Consider the following 20,362-nt stretch of genomic DNA (forward strand, 5'->3'; position numbering starts at 1 on the left):
TTGTCTCTCTCTCTAAGCGCCAGGCTGTGAACGGGGGCTCAGCATTCTCGTTGTGCTTAGCGCATCTGTGGGATTTGTGCCGTAACTATCGCATCTTGTGGCAGGGAAGTTAAGAATAATGGGCCATGCAAGGCCTTTCGAGTGCTTTCGAGAATCTGTACTGGACAATAAATTGGACGTAGTTATGCAAAAAGGAACCAACCCAAATGAAACCTATTCTGAGTATTTTGAAGTTAAAAGTTAACTGTAAATTGTAATTCTCGTATTGATAACATAATGTGGGTATAATTTTAATGGTCTAGTATGTAATAGCAACGACGGTACGATCGACCTAGTACTATTTTAATTTATTTTCAAATGAAATATATAACGAAATTGTGGGTGGGTTCCTTTTTTGCGTAACTACGTCCAATTGATGTTTAGATATCATTGTCGTTTTCGCACTCCCCGACACGTGTATGGAAACTGGAATGCTCGTGTGCACTAAGCGTTCTCGCGTACCTTGAGCAGTTAGCCGGGCGGGCAGGAGCGTTGGGAAGGAACGGAAGGAAAGGGCGGAGCGCGTGTCTGTGTGCGGCAGGGTACGTGATGTACCGCGGCAGCCTGCTGCACGTGGAGAAGCTGATGCAGCAGCTCAAGCGCAGCGAGCGGGCCCGCCTCGACACGGAGGCCGAGATGCTGGCAGCGAAGGACGAGCTGTCCGAGTCGCGGGACCGGGCCGGCCAGCTGTCCGCCGAGGTGCGCGAGCTGTCCGCGGAGCTGGACGGCACCAAGGCCACGCTCGACGCCACCGGCAAGGAGCTGGCCAGCGTCACCGTGAGTGTGTGCCTCTCTTCGGGGCCGGGTTCGCTCCCTTAGGACCCAATCTTTAATACATTTCTTATTCATCGCTCAAACAAATTTCATATTAAAATTAATAAAAAAAATTTACCGTTACAATATTTTAATTTAAGTACCGAAAACAAAACTGCTAAATTAGCACCATTTTACACCTTAAAATCCAAATTTTTCCCGGGGGACCCCCCACTCTAATACAGGGGGGGGCCATGCTTCTTAACACCCCCTCCATACACAAATCCTGGCTACGCCACTGGTTCGCTCACTTGAAATCCCGGAAGAATCGTGGAAACTCCCTGGCGATAACAGTAATTTGAAGGAAATTGCATCCATGCCCCAGTACGCCGTCATCCAGACTCTCAAAGCTTTTTTTTTTTTTTTCAAATGGTGGTGTAAGTGTATGGTCATAACACTGTAAAAGGCTTAAAGCAAGGTTCTGTTTAAATGTTAATTTTTAATGTGTATATTAATAGTTTTAAGTAAACTATTGGGGGTGGTGGAGGCTGTATTTTTTTAATTTTTTTTTTCCTTCAGGAAATGACAACATTAATTAATTGTTTAAAAAAAAATATTCAGGGAAATTTTAATATTTGGTTTGGAAAAAAATAGGTGAAGTTTTATGCAAATTTGTGTGAATGCACTGATATCCCTTTCTGCCTGCTTGTTTTGTAGTAAATATACTATATTGTAAAACCCACTTTTTTGTGAATTTCTGTACCTAGTTTAAATATGAGGTGTATCTTATCATTTGCATCCTCTATCTAGCTAATGTTCTATATTAGATTGAGATTCTAAGCTGACAAAGTTTTGCTATTTCTTTCTGAAATTTGTCTTGAAATCAATAGCATTTTTCATTTGTTGAATTTATTCAATTCCAAGAGAACCTTTTTTGAGACCCCACTTCATAATTTAAATTATTATTAAACGTCAATTATGCTATATTAAGAGTTTTTAGAAGTAAAATACCTGTGTTTTATGAAAATGGAAAATTTACATTTTCTAAAAAAAAAAAAATTGCCAAAATTTGTTTAATAAATTGCGTTATCGCGTATGCATGTGTATTAATGGAACTTTTACTTTCTTCGTAAGAGAATTTCTTTTAGTGCTTCGTGTTTTGTGCAAGTTAAACGTGACCAGACATGTGAAGCAATGTAATCGTTCGTATGAGAGCTGTTGTGTCGCACAAAGATGCCAGTATACATTCTCTTCGTTTAGTGTAAGCTTTGAATATATATACTGTATAGAAGTCGCGAGTGGATAGGATTTACTCTACGTTTTTCAGAAGCGTATGATGATCAGCTTGGGAACTTCACCGCTGCAGTGCGCTGCCGTAACGCCCTGTATCGTCTTAGTTGTTATTTACACGTTAGAGCGCAGCACTGTCGCCCGCTGTCATTCCCCGCACCCCCCACCTATCATTCACTGCAGCTCAAGTTCATTCAACGGGAGGGGGAAGGGGTGTTTGAAGAGTTTGACGCTTGTCCGCTAGGGACCACCACAAGTCGATGCCCTAGAGATGGTGGCGATTGCGGCGGTGAATTAACCAACTGCCTCAAAACCGTATTAGAAATTTTAACCTGCGCTGGCAACTTCTATACAGTGTATGTATTCAAAGGTGTAAGTGTGCAGTGGAGTAGTGGGGGGTGCGAGACCGGATCACCTTGCCGCAGGCGAGCTGCGACTCGTACTACGAGGCGCTGCGGGAGATCGGCGACAAGGTGAGGCCGCTGCTGGCGAGGAAGACCGGAGCGCAGCCGAGGAGCTCGGGGAAGTGGGAGGGGTCTCGCTGGCACGACGCAGACGAGCCGTGGCCCGGCGTCCCGCCAGCCGAGACCGCAGTCGCCGAGCCGACCGTCAAGGAAGAGCAGCCCGAGGCGGAGCCGGCCGAAGCTGACGGCAAGGAAGGGGCGTCGGAGGGAGCCCGGGACGAGAATGACGGGACGGTCCAGCAGGAAGGCGAGAAAAGGACTGCGTCGCCCGGGAAGCAATCTGACGCCGCGACGAGCAAGCCCAAGAGCCCGGAGGTCGAGATGGAGACGGACTGATGGCGCGAATTAGCGAGGCGATCCGAACTGCTGGTGCCGGCGTGACTCCTGATGTGTAGAGTGTGCGTGGCACCGAAACCTTCTCTTCACTCCGGATAATTTATTATTTTGAATTACATCGCGTGATCAGGAGCATTATTTAAAAATTTAATTAATTTACATGTACAATTGCTAACTGTAAGGGAAATAATGTCATTCTTTGTCAAGTAGAGTGTAAAAATAATGTAGGTTACGTGATGTTATTAAATGTGGAGCGTTTTTTGACGGGTTAACATTTAATTTCACAAGAGTTCTGTAAGCCTTTGTCTAGCCGATTGCAGAGACCAATTTGTTTTATGGAATGACTTGCATGAAAAGAATGTGGAAATACTTTAAGAAAGTTTTCAGATTTTGTAAGTAATGCCTACTTGTATTGATTCACCGAAACCTTGACTCATATTCTGAAGAAAAAAAAAATAGCCATTTTTAAGTGAACATTTGTAATTTATCAGCCCAAGTAAATGATGTAATAATGTCCTTGCACCGAAAAACCATGATGTAACTGTAATTTTAGTTTCTAGATACTATTTAAAATTGCTAACGAAACATATCATCAGTGTTTCAGTATAACATGAACTATTTTTGGCATTAATAGTGTTTTGCAAATCCTATTTCATAAATATAACTCGTATATGTAACTTTTTCTCAAATTATTTGTGCACAATTAACAAATGTTACAAAACTCTTAATTATTCTTGTATTTGAAGTTTTTTTTAAGTACATTATTTGTGAAACACAACACATAAAAAAAAAACTTTTAATCTCTTATTAACAAGATATTATTGCCACAAACAAAATTTTTCTTTAAACTTAAAAACTCCTTGTATCAAAATTTTGAACCCAGGATCAGAAATGAATGAAATGACAGTTATTAGTTAAGAAGTGTAAACTGTACAAAATTTGTATGTTTAAAGCAAAGGAAATGGATATTGTACCTAACTGTATTTATTGTTTTAAGCATGCAGGTTTTTATTATTATTTTTAATAAGTTTATTCTGTTGTACGAGAGTCATGGTATAAAATTAAATTTGTAAACAGAATGTTTAACAACTTTATTACATACTGTGTATTCCTGTTCTAACATGAAAAGTATACAGTTAATTGCACTTCCGGATAGCCAATGGTTGGCCTAGGAGTGGACATGTTTCATTTACACTTGAAAAAATTAGTTGAGCGCAGAGAATTATATAAGTTCCAGATAACCTTTGTTACTGTCGTTGATTAGTTACTGAAATAACGTCTCTTGTACACAAAACTGATATTAACATATTTTTATTAATACTCAAAGAAAATTCACAGTCCTCGTGGCAGCCATCTTATGACCACAAAAGCAAGTACGTGGAGAGTATACAACTTTTCTCACATAACCTCTTTCATAGGCTCCAAAAACACATACGTACATCAACTGTTCACAGGTACCAAAGGATAAATATCAACTTTAAAGACAGTTCGTAGTCAGGTCCTGTGGTTGCACACAAATTCATGGTACAGCCGAAGAACTCGGTCCTTTGTAACAAAGACAAGAGTTCACCCGATCCTCGTATTGGGCTATTTCCGACGACTGTGGTCAGAAAATTCTAACTCGAAAGTTTTAAAATAAAGTTGATCATATACGGTAGCACCTGGGCTACAGCCGCAAGATTCTCTATAAACTTACACAATAAATTATTTGCGTGCCAACGACAAGCACTCAGTGCCATGCGCAGATAAAAAAAAAAAAAGCTACACAGCCGCATCTGTCCGACGGAAGTTACAGGTGCGTGACCTCTCCTCCAATCACAGCACCACCCTTACTAAACCATAGCAGTAGCAGTATACAATTCCATGCACCTCTTTGCGAGGCTTTCTTGACAGCTCTGACAGAGATAGGCTCCAAACGTGTGATGAGGTTTAGTTTGTGTGGCCAGCACTGAACACAGAATACAATCATTGAACAAAGAGTCAACACATTTGGTCGTATGTCCTGTCCTGCAGTGTCCAGTCACAACAGCAACTCTTGTTTTCAAACTCGATTTTGAGTTATGCAATACGTAATTGATAAAATGGAATGGTTGTATTCTCCCAATAGTTCAGGCTTCTGTAAATACCGTATTTACCTGAAAATAATGTGACCACAAACTTTTTTGATTATTATTTCATGAAAAATACTTATAACAATTCAAACACACACAAATTAAAAAAAATATATTTAAATTAGTAAATTTACACCATATTTACTAACAGCCATTCTAGTGCCACTTTCTGTCAGTAGAGTGATTTGCATGGATTTTTTTTTTGAAACAGCAAAGAATGCAGGACACAGTATTTACTAGCTGTCCAAAGTGGCAGATTGTGTGATTTTTTCAACTAAGCTGACCTAAGTGCTGTAAATTCACATCTTCAAGCTGCAAGATACAAGTTTGCAACTACGATGCCACTCTTAACTTTCAGTTAAGCAGTTTCTGGTAAAAACCATAGCATTATATCCATTATAAAATATAAATTTTATTTTTAATTACTGCAAATGAGAGATTTAATTTCCCGTGCACAGTAAAAAGTTTTGTTCTTCATACACTAGAAAATTCAGCAGCAGAAAATAAAAACAATTTCCACAGTTCATTGAGGCAGCATGTGTGTTTGTACGTATAGTCCCTGTTCATTCAACTTGAATCACTGTACAATTAAGTACATCCACCTTGCAACTTAAAATTTGTATTCGTTTACTGTGTACCAATATCACATTAAGGAACCAAGGATTATAAAAGTAAACATGCCCTGTGTTACACACACCCTACTGCAAGGAACCTTCCTAGCATTATTAGTGCGATTGATCGCCCTCAGAGCAGCAGGGAAAATAATACATAATAAAAAAAAAGAATTCATTGTGGACTTCCCAAACATGTTGATGGATCCAACATACCTCTAAAAAAAAAATGATAATGAAATGTACGTGTTTGGCTTCAAAATCAAAAATATGTACTTGGTAATGTAAGTATGCCTAGCTATGCATAGTGCGGTAAAACTAATAAATAAATATTTGCCTTGGTCCAAAGTGCAACATTAAAATTTATACCTTTATAAATATAGATGCTGGAGCTGTTTCAGGCAAATAACACAAGTGAGATGTTATTTATCCTATTGTGCATCATCATATTCATCATCCATGGGTGTCGCAACCGGGGGGGGGGGGGGGGGACACGTCCCCCCCAATTAATAAAAGTCTTCAATTTTGTCCCCTCCAATAATATATTTATTTTCGTAGTTATATTAAAAATATGTTTTCTGTGATATAACCCATATTTTGCGCATGGTGCATTTAGTCCAATCGTGGTAATGTACTGTGTTTTTACAAATTTGTTCTCGGAAAATATTTTTTATAAAAAATAAATTATATATTGCAACCAACTATAATTAGAATATTAGGAAAGAAAAATGCCTAAAAACCACCTTTTTGCACCTTCAAACCCCAAATTTTCCCGGGGGAGGACCCCCGGACCCCAGTTTTTTTTTTTTTTTTTTCCCAGGAGATGGATATTCCTCAACAACTATATCAATTGCAGTCCCCCCAAAAAATATACCCTTGCGACGCCCATGCATCATCCCTACCCAGCAGTTCACACATTGAGTCATGGCTACCTACATCTAAGAACAAAGGGATTATCATCTGTGTTAATCAGTCGAAGCCAATTGAATGGTCTGCCAAGCGTGTTTACAATGCTGGCCACACAAAAGAATGTGGTAGCAAGTGCATGCAGTGGGCATGACCAGGGGTGTACACAGAGGGAGGGATGGGAGATATATATCCCACATTCCCCCTCCCACCACCCCTCGAAAAAATAAAATTATTTGAAAGCAAACAGTGGGGGAAAGTGGTTCCCCACCACCACAAATGAAATCTTGCATACGATCGAGGCCAACACAACCAGTGGAGTCTTGAGTTCGTCGGGCTCCAGGCTGGACCTTCTTGGTGCCTGGGTAAGAAGAATCCAGTCCAAACTGCAGGAACGAGTGACACCCTGAGACGCTACCTACCGTCCCTGAGCATCCCAGGTTCTCGTCAAATCCAGGAGGCACCGCGGTCATAATCTCTGTATTTAAACACTCGGTGCAAGATTGCTGGACTGAAAAACCTATTTCTGCCTGATTAATTAACATGAAAAAAATTGGCTGGCATGCCTATGTTTGTTCAGCAGGTTATTTTATAGTAAATGAATAATTAGTGAACCACTTCACAGCCTATGACTCCTTGGTAGAATGAACATACAATAAGTTAATGAACGCACAATAAGTTAATTACATCTTAGTTGAGTCACTTGGGCTCCTCATAGTTCTGGCTCATGTAAATAACTATGAAAGATAAATTTTACGTTTTATTACTGCAAGTAAGATATTTGATTTTCTGTGCCAAGTTTCATTATTCATATATCAGAAAATTCAGCATAAAAAAGAAATGAAAAGTTCCACACATTTCACTGAGGAATCATTTTGTGTTTGTACAGTGTTGACTTTTGTAATTTGTATAATTTGTTTTGCATTAAAAGTTATAAATTATTTAATTGTTATTTAATTAATATTTTAGATTAATAAACCAGGATAAACATTCTGCATACTTATTGATTTTCAGTGTTAATTAAAATTTATCTCGATTATTTCACTAAATTAAATAATACATTTAATGCACGTGTTCATCTTAATATTGAATACAGAGTATTTAAAAAAAAGTATAAAAAAAAAAAGCTTCATTCAGCCGTCCCGCACAGTTACGACACCGCAAGTATCAGGCAGTCATGATAAGCAAGGAGGTAGCCTGGTCGACCGCTTGCAACTAACTACCTTCATACCTGCTTATAAGCGCCTGATACTTTCTGCTACTTGGGCATCGCTAATGGCGGCGGTCGCTTTTCGTCGCCGGCCTTAACACGCTCTTTTGTCACCGGGTGTACATCATGCTTTTACACGACGAACCCTAGGGTGCAGTGTGGCCAGGAACGTGAATCAATTTCCGGTACACCCGTCACGTGACGTCTCGCGGCAACACACCGCTGCCACTCCGCTCTTGTATCAGGCGAACATGTCGCGGCGGGAGGTTGGTTCATTTCCCTCCGCGCCAGAGCGATATTCTGGTGCGTGCGCAGTAGCTATACTGTCTGCATACGTGCAAGGAACAATTTTATTATTGTACGAGTGCAATATTTATGCTACACGTCCACCAGTAGTAAGAGATGAAGCAGAAAGTAACCATTCAAGTATATATTGTTTAAGTGCATCTTGCTAACACAGAACTTCAACCCAAGGCCTTATCACTATAATGATTGAAAGTAAGCATTAAAATAATTACTTTGCTTCTACACGGTTTTAAAAATTATTTAAGGGAATTTTATAAAAAAAAATTGTTTTAGAGACTAAATTAAAAAAAAAGAGCATTTAAATCACTAATCGATATTTGGAAGTTGAAAGGTTACATATCATCAGTTTCTTTGATGATAACCTAATGCAGACAGCAATAAAAATAATCACTTCGTTAAAGTAATAAACATATTTGAATTAATGAGTGCAAATAAAAGTAAATTTATCAATTAAATTGTAGATTACATTTCACTCCTTCTTTGTATCCATACAAAATAGTGATAATTCAATAAAAATGATTCAATTTTATTCATAAAAGTATGCAATCATTTCATCAATGTATTGTTATGACGTCACGTTAAAATATCGTCCGTAAACCGACTTTACAGACAACCAATTTGTTTTATACCATCAGATATGCTAATGCTATTTTAATTTAATGAGCAGTGTTCTAATTACGATTTGATTAAAGCCAGATAAAGTGAGAGAATAGAATAGGAATATGTAGCATAAAAAATGATGTAGTTCACTTGGGCAAGGGTTCTTCGGGAACTGGTTATTAAATATTCTACATATTGATGAAAATATAATTTATAATCTAAAATTATGCCAAGATCTTTTAGAAATAATGTTTTGGAAATTCAAGCATTGTCTAAATTATAATCATAGTTAAGAGGTTTATTTTTCCTGATAAAAATATGATTTTTGTTTATAACTAATAAGAGTACCTAAATAAATTTTTGTTTGCACCACATGTTAAATTAATTTATGTCATTTTGAATTAGTACATAGTCAATAAGTGTCATGATTCGTCCATAAATTTTTATATCATCAGCGAAAACTACATCAGTAGTGTGATTAATAACTTGAGAAATACCAATAAAAATATTAAAAAGTGTTGGGTGTATGCAGTTTAGATAATAATGCGTTGGTCAATATGTACTGATAGTTTTTTTTTTTACTTTACGTGATAAACATCACACAAACGGCAATGGCCGCGACATACACACACTAATCGGACATAGGAATTAAAAAAACAGGAGTGGGGATAAACCACTAGAGTCAAGTTAAGGTTTAAACAATTTACAAACCAACACTGCCCCTTAAATTATTTGAAAGTAGGTACCAAAAAAAAACTTTCGATTAATGACATTCAAAAGCAAAGACACTCAATGTAGGGACAAGCAAACAATAAACAAGCTTTGATAATAAACACAAGACATCATTTAAGACCTAACGTACAGTTACATGCGTGCTAGGAGGTAAGCCTAAGATGTAGGTACCTACATCAAGTTCTGTCCCTGCCCGAACACGCCCGAATATTCACCTTCGGCCAACCTCGGGTTTATTAATATATATTTGTATTTCTCTGTTTATTTTAATGTAGCTATACTAACCGTCCATGGTCTTTTAAAGTGTTTTAATGTAGCTAACCTAACCGACCACTTTTAATATTTGAATTCATTTTTCCCTGCGCAAAAATAAAACAGATCCCGAGGTTGGCCGAAGGTGAATATTCGGGCGTGTTCGGGCAGGGACAGAACTTGATGTACATCTTAGGCTTCTCGTGCTTAGGAGGCAAGCCCGCGACGCGTGCCAGGTGCCTGAGCGGTCCTTCCAGTGAGTCTGGCCAGCGGCCACGCACAGGCGTCGACGTCACGCATGCCATGCTACAAGCTTTGAATATATATACTGTATAGAAGTCGCCAGCCCAGGTTAAAATTTCATATACGGTTTTCAGGTAGTTGGTTAATTCACCGCCGCAATCGCCAACATCTCTAGGGCATCGACTTGTGGTGGTCCCTAGCGGACAAGTGTCGAACTCTTCAAACACCCCTTCCCCCTCCCGTTGAACGACCTCGAGCTGCAGTGAATGATTGGTGGGGGATGCGGGGAATGACAGCGGGCTACAGTGCTGAGCTCTAACGGGTAAATAACAACCTGAGACGATACAGGGCGTTACGGCAGCGCACTGCAGCGGTAAAGTTCCCAAGCTGCTTATCATACGCTTCTGAAAAACGTAGAGTAAATCCTATCCACTCGCGACTTCTATACAGTATATATATTCAAAGCTCCAAGGGTCTGGCTAACCATCCTCCTCCACTCCCCACCTCGGAATACTGTCACCGACACTTTCAGCGGCCTCAACTATTAGGTGAAATCTCATGTGTGTATCACTTCGGAAAAAAAAAAAAAAAATTGGTTGTCTGTAAAGTCGGTTTACGGACGATAGTTTAACGTGACGTCATAACAAAACATTGATCAAATGATTGCATACTTTTATGAATAAAATTGAATCATTTTTATTCAATTATCACCATTTTGTATGGATAGAAAGAAGGAGTGAAATGAAATCTACAATTTAATTGATAAATTTACTTTTATTTGCACTCATTAATTCAGATATCTTTATTACTTTAACGAATAGATTATTTTAAGTATAACTTTGATACATGTTTGCTATTTAACTTCTTCCAATCTGTGTTATTCTGTTAAAGGATAGGACGATGATAGTAAAAGTAGGAAACGAATGGGAGTGTTTCAAGTTTTAATGTGACTCGAAAAAGTTAATACGATGGTTGTTCCAATCGAGTGGAAGAGAGATAGATGCGGCGCAAGCGTACAATGAGCGTAACGGGACAATGTGCGTAACGGAACTCTTTTTCGTGCGTGCAGACGGCGTTCATCGATTTATTAGACGTTGTCACGTCAAAAAAAAATAGTGCAACTGTGCACTTCAAAAATCCACAAAACTAAACAAAGAAGTACATGATAAAGTCATGGTTACTCAATACCATATTAATCGTGTCTACTAAATGTCCAGCTGGGAGACCGCCTGAGTGTTCGTCCCGTGTCTCCAGCGAGAAGCGGCAGTCAGCAGCGTAACGGGAAATGCAACACCGTAGCATTGCTTCACCAACACTTGTCCCAGGATGAAGTCTGGGCTGCTTCATTTCACACCTTGCCTCAATCCTGAGCACCACACTGCTCATTACGCTGTAATGTTTTAATGACTGCAAACTTACCTTAAGGGGGGTGCCTCCCATTTCAGGTCAAGATTTTATATTTACAGAAATTCCAGATAAACTGGAAGACTTTTTCAATTGTTTAACTTTAACGAAATGAAAAAATATATATATACAGCGCATACTTTTTGCATAATTAGCTGCCAAAGTTACATTTTTAACGTTTTTGGGTTGGACAAATAAGGATAATTTAATTTATTGCAAAACTGAAACTTTTTAGGTTTAACTGCAATGCCACTGGCTACTTCAAGAAATGGTTTCAATTTCTTTCAAAAAAATATTAATTAATTTTACCTGGCATTTAAAAATTCTCAAATTTGTTACGATTTTTACAGCCAAGAAACATGAAATGAGTTTTCCTTCACAAAAAAAATAATTCACAGTTTCGTTAGTTAAACATAATATACTGAATTTAAAAACAACTTGTAATATCCTGGAGAAGGAAACAAAAATGAAAGTATACTTCAGCAGATTACATATTTACATAGAATATTTTTATTGATACAATAAACACAATACAGTCTATGCAATCACATTTATTTCAAAATTATAAACTGGAAATAAAATAGTTAAACCTTGTATTGCATGCCAGAGAAACTGTACATTAACTGAGGAAACAAATGTGTACTTGTGTAGGCAAATTCTGTTTAAAAACAAAATGGTGATACAGACATGGGTACACTCTTATGTAAAGAATAAATCACTTAGGAACAAGGAACAAGGTGGTTTCTTATGGTACAACCATATTTTCACATAACTGGGTAAAGTATCACATTTTATTTTCTGAATTTAAACCAGTATCAATATGCATTATACGGACATTGTAAAGGTATGGATTCTCGTACTGGAAGAAAATTTTAATATTTTTTACCTACGTAATTAAAATTTTGTTATGAGCACACCCTGATGTGATGTAAAGATATCTCTAAGTATCCCACATTTAACACCCAGATGAAAGAGGCAGCAATATAATGATAGAAACTTAATTCCTACAAAGATTTATGTAACATCTTGCAATAAAAATATTTTAGCATCAAAGTTCAAACTAGAAGAATAAATGGAAGCGAAGTACTCTTGCAATTTTGCTATTAACTAAAAAGTACCATTTATAATTATTTGTCTGCACCAACACAATGTTGGTACATCATACATGATCCATAATATTATTTTTAAAAGTAACTGCAGTATTAAGTAATGCAGGACATTATATGCATATAATTTAATTGTTCATTTATATTACTTTTTTTTTTAGTCTGTCGCCTAAAACTTGGTACTTATTTTGTGACATCGTAGAGAAATAACCAACTCATTTATTGTCATACATTGGTAGGTTCTTTAAAACAGAAAGTTTGGTTGGTGCAGCTGTGTCTATATACTAACTGTTTGATTAAAATTATTACTACTACTGTGTGGAATGATATTGTTACGTTAGGTTCGCATATTAAACACGCAGTATTTAATTCACAACATTAGGAAAGGTAGTGTGACATACAGCACACAGACAAACAAAGAATTTCTGTATGTGTTACGAAACAATTGGATGCCCGCATCCAGAATTGCTGAATATGTGATGATCGTTTGTGTACATGGGGTGTTACTAAGTTTCGAGCACAGTGGAGCATTCTTGACCACAACCGCCTTCCTCAGTCTCCAAGGTTCCCGTTAACAACATCTTTGCAATTGTACTCTTTATATTATCTTACGTTGTTACATCTAACTACAAATGGAATTTTTCCTGGAATTTATTTTACTTTTTTTGTTAATTGCTTAAAAAAAATTGTCTCTTCACGTTTATAGCTTGAGAAATACTACAGTCCTCTCTTTAGTGCTTGACTTGATGTAAGTTTTTGGACATACGCCATTGCTAAGAACTTTTTCTGTTGAAGAAAAACTAATAAATAAAACAGCCTGGAAACAAAAGTATACAGGAAACCTACGCACACAGGCCAATACCTTAATTTTGCATCCAACCATCCCAAAACAACAAAAACTGGCATAATTCACACACTAACCAACCGAGCTGAGATTATTTGTTCTGATGAGAAATCTATTGCGGTTGAACACAATCATATAAAAAAAGAACTCATAGCCAATGGTTACCCTGTCAACACCATCAAACAGCATTTGAAATCCAACAAAACACTCAAATCCACAGAAACTGAGAAACCTGCAGGAACCCTAGTTATTCCATATGTTCAAGGGCTTTCAGAAAAAATAAGACGCCTAGGAAATAAATATGGACTTCAAACAGCATTCCGTTCTAAATCTACTATTAAAAGTATTGTTACCAAGGTGAAACCAGCCACAGAAAAATTACAAACTCACAACTGTGTGTATCAAATCCCCTGTGAATGTGGCCACATGTACATAGGTGAAACTGGCAGAGCTCTATCCACCCGAATCAAAGAACACAAAAACAACTGCAAGAAGGGTGAAACCCTAAAATCCAGACTTGCTGAACATACATGGGAAAATAGCCACAAAATTCTCTGGGAAGACTCCACACCACTCATACAGGAATCCGATAAAATAAAAAGGAAAATCAAAGAATCAGCCTTCATTATTAGCAATAAAAATATTTTCAGCCAGCAGAGCATTGAATTAAAAAATATGTGGATCCCTTTGATAAAGAGAGAAACATCCCTGCAGCACAAAACAATAGCCAATACTCAACCCACCATAACCAATCCGCTTTAACTACATGGTGCACAGCCAATGGGGAGACAGCTCGTCTGTCATTGGCTGAGCAAGATGTAGCCCTTTCTCTGATAAATACCCTCATTTTCCAGCCCCTTCTCAGTCGCACCTGTGTTTCCGTACCATGTGCGTCTCTGCCTGAGGACGGGAGCAGATAGCAGTTCCCGAAACGTCGCTTGTTTCTGTTTAGGTAAAACTATTGTATTTGTTTGTTTTTTCGTTTTGTCATGTTTTTTGTCTCGCTTCAACTGTTGTGCTGAATTATTTTGGGTTTCAATATTTTTGTGTTGTCATCATTTGTGGGGATTTTTTCGTTCTCTTAGTACATTTTTCTTTGTTTTTTCTTTGTTTGCTGACCATATTCCTGTTTCGGAATATTTTGTGGTGTTCATATCCTTGTTGACAACAGCAATTGTTTGCTTAATTTTGTGTGTTTTTTGTATCTTTTTTTGAGTATTTTTATTTTTATTTATTTATTTTATTTATTAGTTTTTCTTCAACAGAAAAAGTTCTTAGCAATGGCGTATGTCCAAAAACTTACATCAAGTCATGCACTCCCATTGCACAAATCTTTTAAAGATAACATCTTTAGTGCTTGTTATCCTTGGTCAACTGGGGCATAATGTATGCCTGAAGCTAAAATGCTATCTCTGTATCATACTTATGGATGCATTTCAGACGCTACATATTCTTGCAAATCAAGAAATTTTTGGATATTTCAATGTTTGTTTCTCAATCATGTTCTTTTAATACTGAATGGGTGCGGATAACTTATGAAAATGAGGTAGGCTACATATTTTTATGAAATTTAACCCCTAAGGGAGTGAAATTATGGTGAATTGCTTTAGTAATAAAATAATATTATAGATGATAAGTCATTGCGATATGACATGAAAATATTAGGTGTCCTTTTGCAGGTTTGGCTGATTTAAACCATCGTTTAAATCAAATGGTTTTTATAAAAATATATATATTTGTTTTAAAATGCTTCTTTAAATAGAATATCATAATAAATTTTAATGAAGTGTCTAATTCCACCTAATAACAACAATAGTTTTCTCATTAATGTTTCTTGATTTTAAACTAATGAAGGTCTTAACTTTTAAATTATCTGAATAAGTTGTAAATTATATCCAGTTAAATAATACTTCAAAAGTAAGTAAATTGTAGTCAAAAGTTCAAAAAAAGAAGAAATAAAAAATGTATTATTTAAAAACAATTCCTATTTTGGTGGGAAATCGCTGATTGTACTTGATTTCGTCCGGGCCTGCGGCCCCTTTGAGTCCGATATGCCACCGCCCAAACACCACCACCCTCCATTCAACCCCCCCGCTGTAGAGCCAGTGCGCCGCACCCCTAAAAGTAATTGTATATAATATTGTAAATTGTTTTTATTGTGTCCCGAGTGCGACGTGACGACAGGTCGGCCGGGAGGGTTTTTATGTATTTTTTTTGTGTTTAATTATAAGGACTCTTCCGGACATTAACGAAGGACACCGAGAGATACCGAAGCCAGACATTATTCAAAATATATTCACTAATAATTGTAAATTTTTTATCACCCGTTTTAATATTAAGAAAATGTCACGTAATTTTTAAGAGTGTTTTTTCATGTCACTTTAGTTCCCCGTGGCAGGGAATCGCAAACACCATTAACGGCAATTGTTTCGGCGGAAGGGACGCCATTGTAGATCTGTGTAGCTGAGAGCTCAGCCCAGTCTTCCGCCATCACCGACCGAGAGTAGACGCGCCAGCACTCCGCTTGTACTGCATCGACTCGTCATTCTGTTCGTCTATAATTATATTTAAATCCTTTTTTCTTTTAGTCCTCGGAGCTCCTCTCGGCCGGGAGACTGCTTAATTAAATACGTTGCGACCATTAACAGGTCTTTTGATAAATGTCATAAGTAATTCGATGCGCGACCACGTGGTTGGCCACTTCACCTAAATTGATTCGTGCCGCGGGCGTTTTTTCATAGTTAAAATTGTGTGTGTAATGAAATCCCGGCGTATTTAAACCAGAGCGAATTAATTTAAATGCATTATTTTATTTTCTAACCACGTGTGACCATCGCGTGTGGGACGCCTAAGAACCCACGGTGTAGGGAAACAGCGTGCCCGACGCTGAGAGCGGGCAAGTGTTAATACTAGGCCGGTTTCAGGAGGGAGGGTGGGGGGGGGGGGTAAAAATCACGTCTCACATGGACGACGTCACAACCCCAGGTGAAGAGTCACTCATAGGTCCGTGCCCATTGCACGGTGGCGTCCATGAAGCATTCCGAGCTCGTCCTTCAACGAAAACCCCCGCTTAATTACAGGTCGGAGGCCACGGCCCCGTATCATACTGTAAATCCCCTATCTGTCGGGAACACCTCTTCTATGGAGAATCCTCCTCCTGTGGGGAAATACCCTTCCTGTGGTGAAGTCCCAGTCCCATGTGCTGGACTTCAGTGTTCTTTGATACTGTAACTTTTCTGGTTCAACACGAGTGGCAGAAAGCAGGATGTTTGACATGCTGAGAACTAAAATAACTGATGTAATTAAAAAAAAAAACCTGGTTTATACAAAAAAACAATAGAAACCAAATCAAACAAAAAAAACAGGATGTTTGGTACTTTTTAAAAAAAAATTTTTTTTTCCAACTTTGCCTTTTGATTGTTATAACTTGTAAGCTGAAAACATTGGGATTTCCAATAATAGCTCCGAAGTTAATCAAAAAGAAGTTTGGATATTAAATATGAATAGTAAACAAACTTAAACTATTTACTTATTTTTAAATTCCACCCCTAAAGAGATAAAAATGGTACTTTAGGTTTTATGAATAACAATTTATATATTTGAATTTAGTAGAGCATGAGATAAGAAGCTAACTAATCATGAATAACGTAAAGAGTTTGATTTTTTTTATTTCACTTATATGAGGGTGATAATAGGGTAAGTTTGTAGCTATCTCTGTTACAAAATATGTTCAAATTTATTCAGTAGTAAAGAAGTGATTGAATAACAAACATCAAGTGATTCAAACCTTCACATTAATAGTATGTTACTATGATTACGCAGATAATGTCTACTCAAAAATAAGAAATAGAAGATTACGTTTTCCAAAATCAGTGAAACCTTACTTTGGTAGGATTTTGGAAAAACAACTTGACTGATTAATGAATATGTTAAAAATAGAGAATTTCAAACCAAACTCTATATACAAACAGTCAATTAAAAAAAAAAATACCGCATTCTTCTTTTGATAGACGCCAGGACTTACATGAAAATTTGCCTTTAAATTTAAAAAAAAAAAACAGTTAATAAGTATTTCTGAGCTAAAAAATCAATTACCGTACGCTATTATGTATGGTTACATTTTGAATTTTTTAAATCATGAGCAAAAACACGAAATTATAGATGCAAAAATAATAGGAAATTACTCTTAGCAGTTGGTCTCGTGTAGACAAATGATTGCAACATATCCTGTCATGATAAATAAGTTTGTGTGTAATTATTTCTAACGTCAGAGCATACAGCATTGCGTAACAAAATAAATAGCTTTGTATTTAGTAGAATTAAGACTCAACAGGCAGTTTTGGAAGACCAAAGAAAATATTTATATGGGGATATATTTTCAGATATAGTATTTATACTTAATTTAACTACACTTACATCTAGTGGTTTTAATTCAATTTTTTGGTGGGCCTCATAAAGTTTTTTTAATACAAAACAAAATTATTTATATAAATGAAAAAAAAAGTTTAATAAAAAGATTAGAAAACTCGTCAGTCTTGATAATCTAAGTACTGTTTCATACTGCACCTATGAAATTTACTGAATTTTAGAAATTACATGTTTTTATTTATTATACTAGTAAATGCTTACAAAATCTTTTCACAAGTCATTCATTAATTTACTAAAAATGATTGTCACTCTTATTTTGTTTCTTATTTTATGTAACTGTGCTGATACTACAGTTGGGACATAACCATTATTTCTATACTCAATACTTGATACTGTTTTCAATTCTACACACTCGATACTTTCATTAATTTTAATAAAAACAAGATTTCTGTTTGTTTATAATGCATGTGTATATTTCCCCCCTTTTTTTGCTAGATAACTTAAAAAACCATAATTGAATTTTTTTTCAAAAATTAAAATACATTTAGAAAATATTTCAGGTTCCGCGTTATAAACAGAAAAATTCGAAAAGTGGTACTATTAAGAAAAGAACTAGCATATGCAAGAATAAAATCAACATAGGACATGTTTCACGTGTCTACCCTGGCAAGGCTTTTGTTACAAATAAAACGGGATCCTAACGCAAGCAAAGTCTTTAGCATATTTTTACATTCTACTGGGGCTTAGCTGTTCCTGCACTAGAATGTCTCTTGACTTTAGATTTCTGAAATTATGGAATTGTTAATTGTCTTAAACAGTGTATTTGCCACTTGACATCACTGATGCACAGAGACATATTTATGTTCAATGCATTCATAAATTAATAGCCAATTTCTTAATGAAAAAATTCAAATTAAATACTGAAAACATAATATTGAAACAGGTACAGATTATTCATACAGTGTGATGTTCACATTAAAAATAACGCTGAACAAACAATTTATTGATAGTAGTGTAAGGCCCAGACACAATTAAAACAGTATGAACACATGGATAGTTAGTTATAGTGATACAAATTAGAAAATGCTGCATTTTTTATGCGTTTAAATATTAGAAGAAAAATAGTAGTATTAGCTGAATAAATGCCATTATACTACAGGGATTGCAAAATTAACAGCAATTTTTTTATCTCCTTCGGGGTAATGAACCGTGATTGGCATAGCTTAACTCTCTGTCGTGAGAACATAGGTAATAAACAAAAGAAAATAATACACATTTTCTTATTCATTCAATAAATTCTCAAGTGACGACGCAGTACGACGTTCAGACTTTCTGATTGGCCGAAAACAGATCACGGTTTTAACAATAACATAGTATTGGCAAGATTTAAACTTACAGGGAACTCTATTCAACACTAATACCGGACTTGTGTGAATTCTTATCACATGTATGATTGTAGCTAGTCAGACTGAATTACATGGAGTTGAACTGTTATGTATAATAATAAGATGGTATGGTGAGTGTGTCGAAAGAGTCACAGAAATAACCAATTTTTTCCTCTGGGAAAAACAAGCATGTAAGCACTTCTTATTTTCTTGTCGATAAGTCCGGCCGCTCTGAACAGCCGTTCAGACTCAGTACTCAATAGTTATCAGTAGAGACCGGAAAAATTAGCTGGTTCAATGACCTCCAGGATAGACTCCAATATCCTCTACACACTCGGGCAAATGCCAACTGTTCACTGGCTGCTGACTTGTGAGTCGTCTCGACCGAGTGTCTGTGATTCGACACTTCTATGAGTGAGGGTCTCTAATTGGCACTCAGTCCTCCAGATTAACAGTGAACCAATGGCAGAAGCAGCACTAAGGTATAATTATTTGAATTTTAGCATCACGAAATGAAGCCGCGAATTTTTCAGGTTACTAGTTATCACTGTTATCAGGACTGTCTTGCTTGCCGGCACAAGCCAAGAAATAATGCATGTTGATTCTTATAGTATAACAGCATAACAAAAGTATCAAAGGTTTAGATTGATACTCAATACTGTAGATTTGCATAGTATCGACCGGTATTGAAGCATCAAGGTATTGAAAGTCCCAACTCTAGCTTACACTTATTTAATAATTATAGTGTTGTACCATAGTAATAACAGATAAAATTATTTTGAAGTTATTGAATAAAATTAATTTTTATTTTTAAATCATTGCTTTGCCTATGACTTTCTTTATCACAGAATATAAAATTGGGTTGAGACATTCTAATAACTATTTTGCTTTAAGTGATCTTTCTTTAAAAATGTAATGCATATTAACATTTGTAAGTAAAGATTTTACCAAAACTGAATTTCATTGAAAGTAGTCTTTTTTATGATACATTTGAAGACATTTTATCTAGGTATTTAGCATATATAAAAAAATATGAGAGATCTTAAAAATTATCGCTTCTAGTTTGTAAACTGGGGATAGTTTTTTTAACAGCTTGAGTAATTACTTTTGTGAATCATCATAATTTACACTTTAATACATTTATGTAAATCTAAACATAACAGCCATAGACTATAAGTTACCAATTCCAGATAACACAGTTAGAAATATTGATTCACTTCCTCCATAAAATATATATCAAAACACTGTAAACCGCTTAACATAAAGATATGATTTCAATACATATTTCAAAATGTACTTCTTCAGCTATGCTAATATAAATAACAGTATATAATTTTTTTTATAATAAACCCATTTAAATACTAGCTCCTGAGATAATGCGTTAAATAATCAGTATAGTGAC

General features: G+C 36.3%; 1 protein-coding gene across 4 annotated transcripts in view; it reads left to right on the forward strand.

Moving 5' to 3' along the window:
- The window catches only part of LOC134539478 (cell division cycle and apoptosis regulator protein 1-like), a 61,571-nt gene extending 57,610 nt beyond the window's left edge, over positions 1 to 3,961 (forward strand). For all 4 annotated transcript variants that reach the window (XM_063381545.1, XM_063381548.1, XM_063381546.1 and 1 more), the window contains 2 exons: positions 581 to 816; positions 2,508 to 3,961. In XM_063381545.1, the coding sequence (XP_063237615.1) occupies positions 581 to 816; positions 2,508 to 2,882 (611 nt within the window). In that variant the 3' untranslated portion in view covers positions 2,883 to 3,961. The remainder of the gene's footprint in view (positions 1 to 580; positions 817 to 2,507) is intronic.
- The last annotated feature ends 16,401 nt before the right edge of the window (positions 3,962 to 20,362 follow it).

This window comes from Bacillus rossius, chromosome 15, assembly GCF_032445375.1.
Source record: "Bacillus rossius redtenbacheri isolate Brsri chromosome 15, Brsri_v3, whole genome shotgun sequence".
Taxonomy (NCBI): Eukaryota; Metazoa; Arthropoda; class Insecta; order Phasmatodea; family Bacillidae; genus Bacillus; species Bacillus rossius.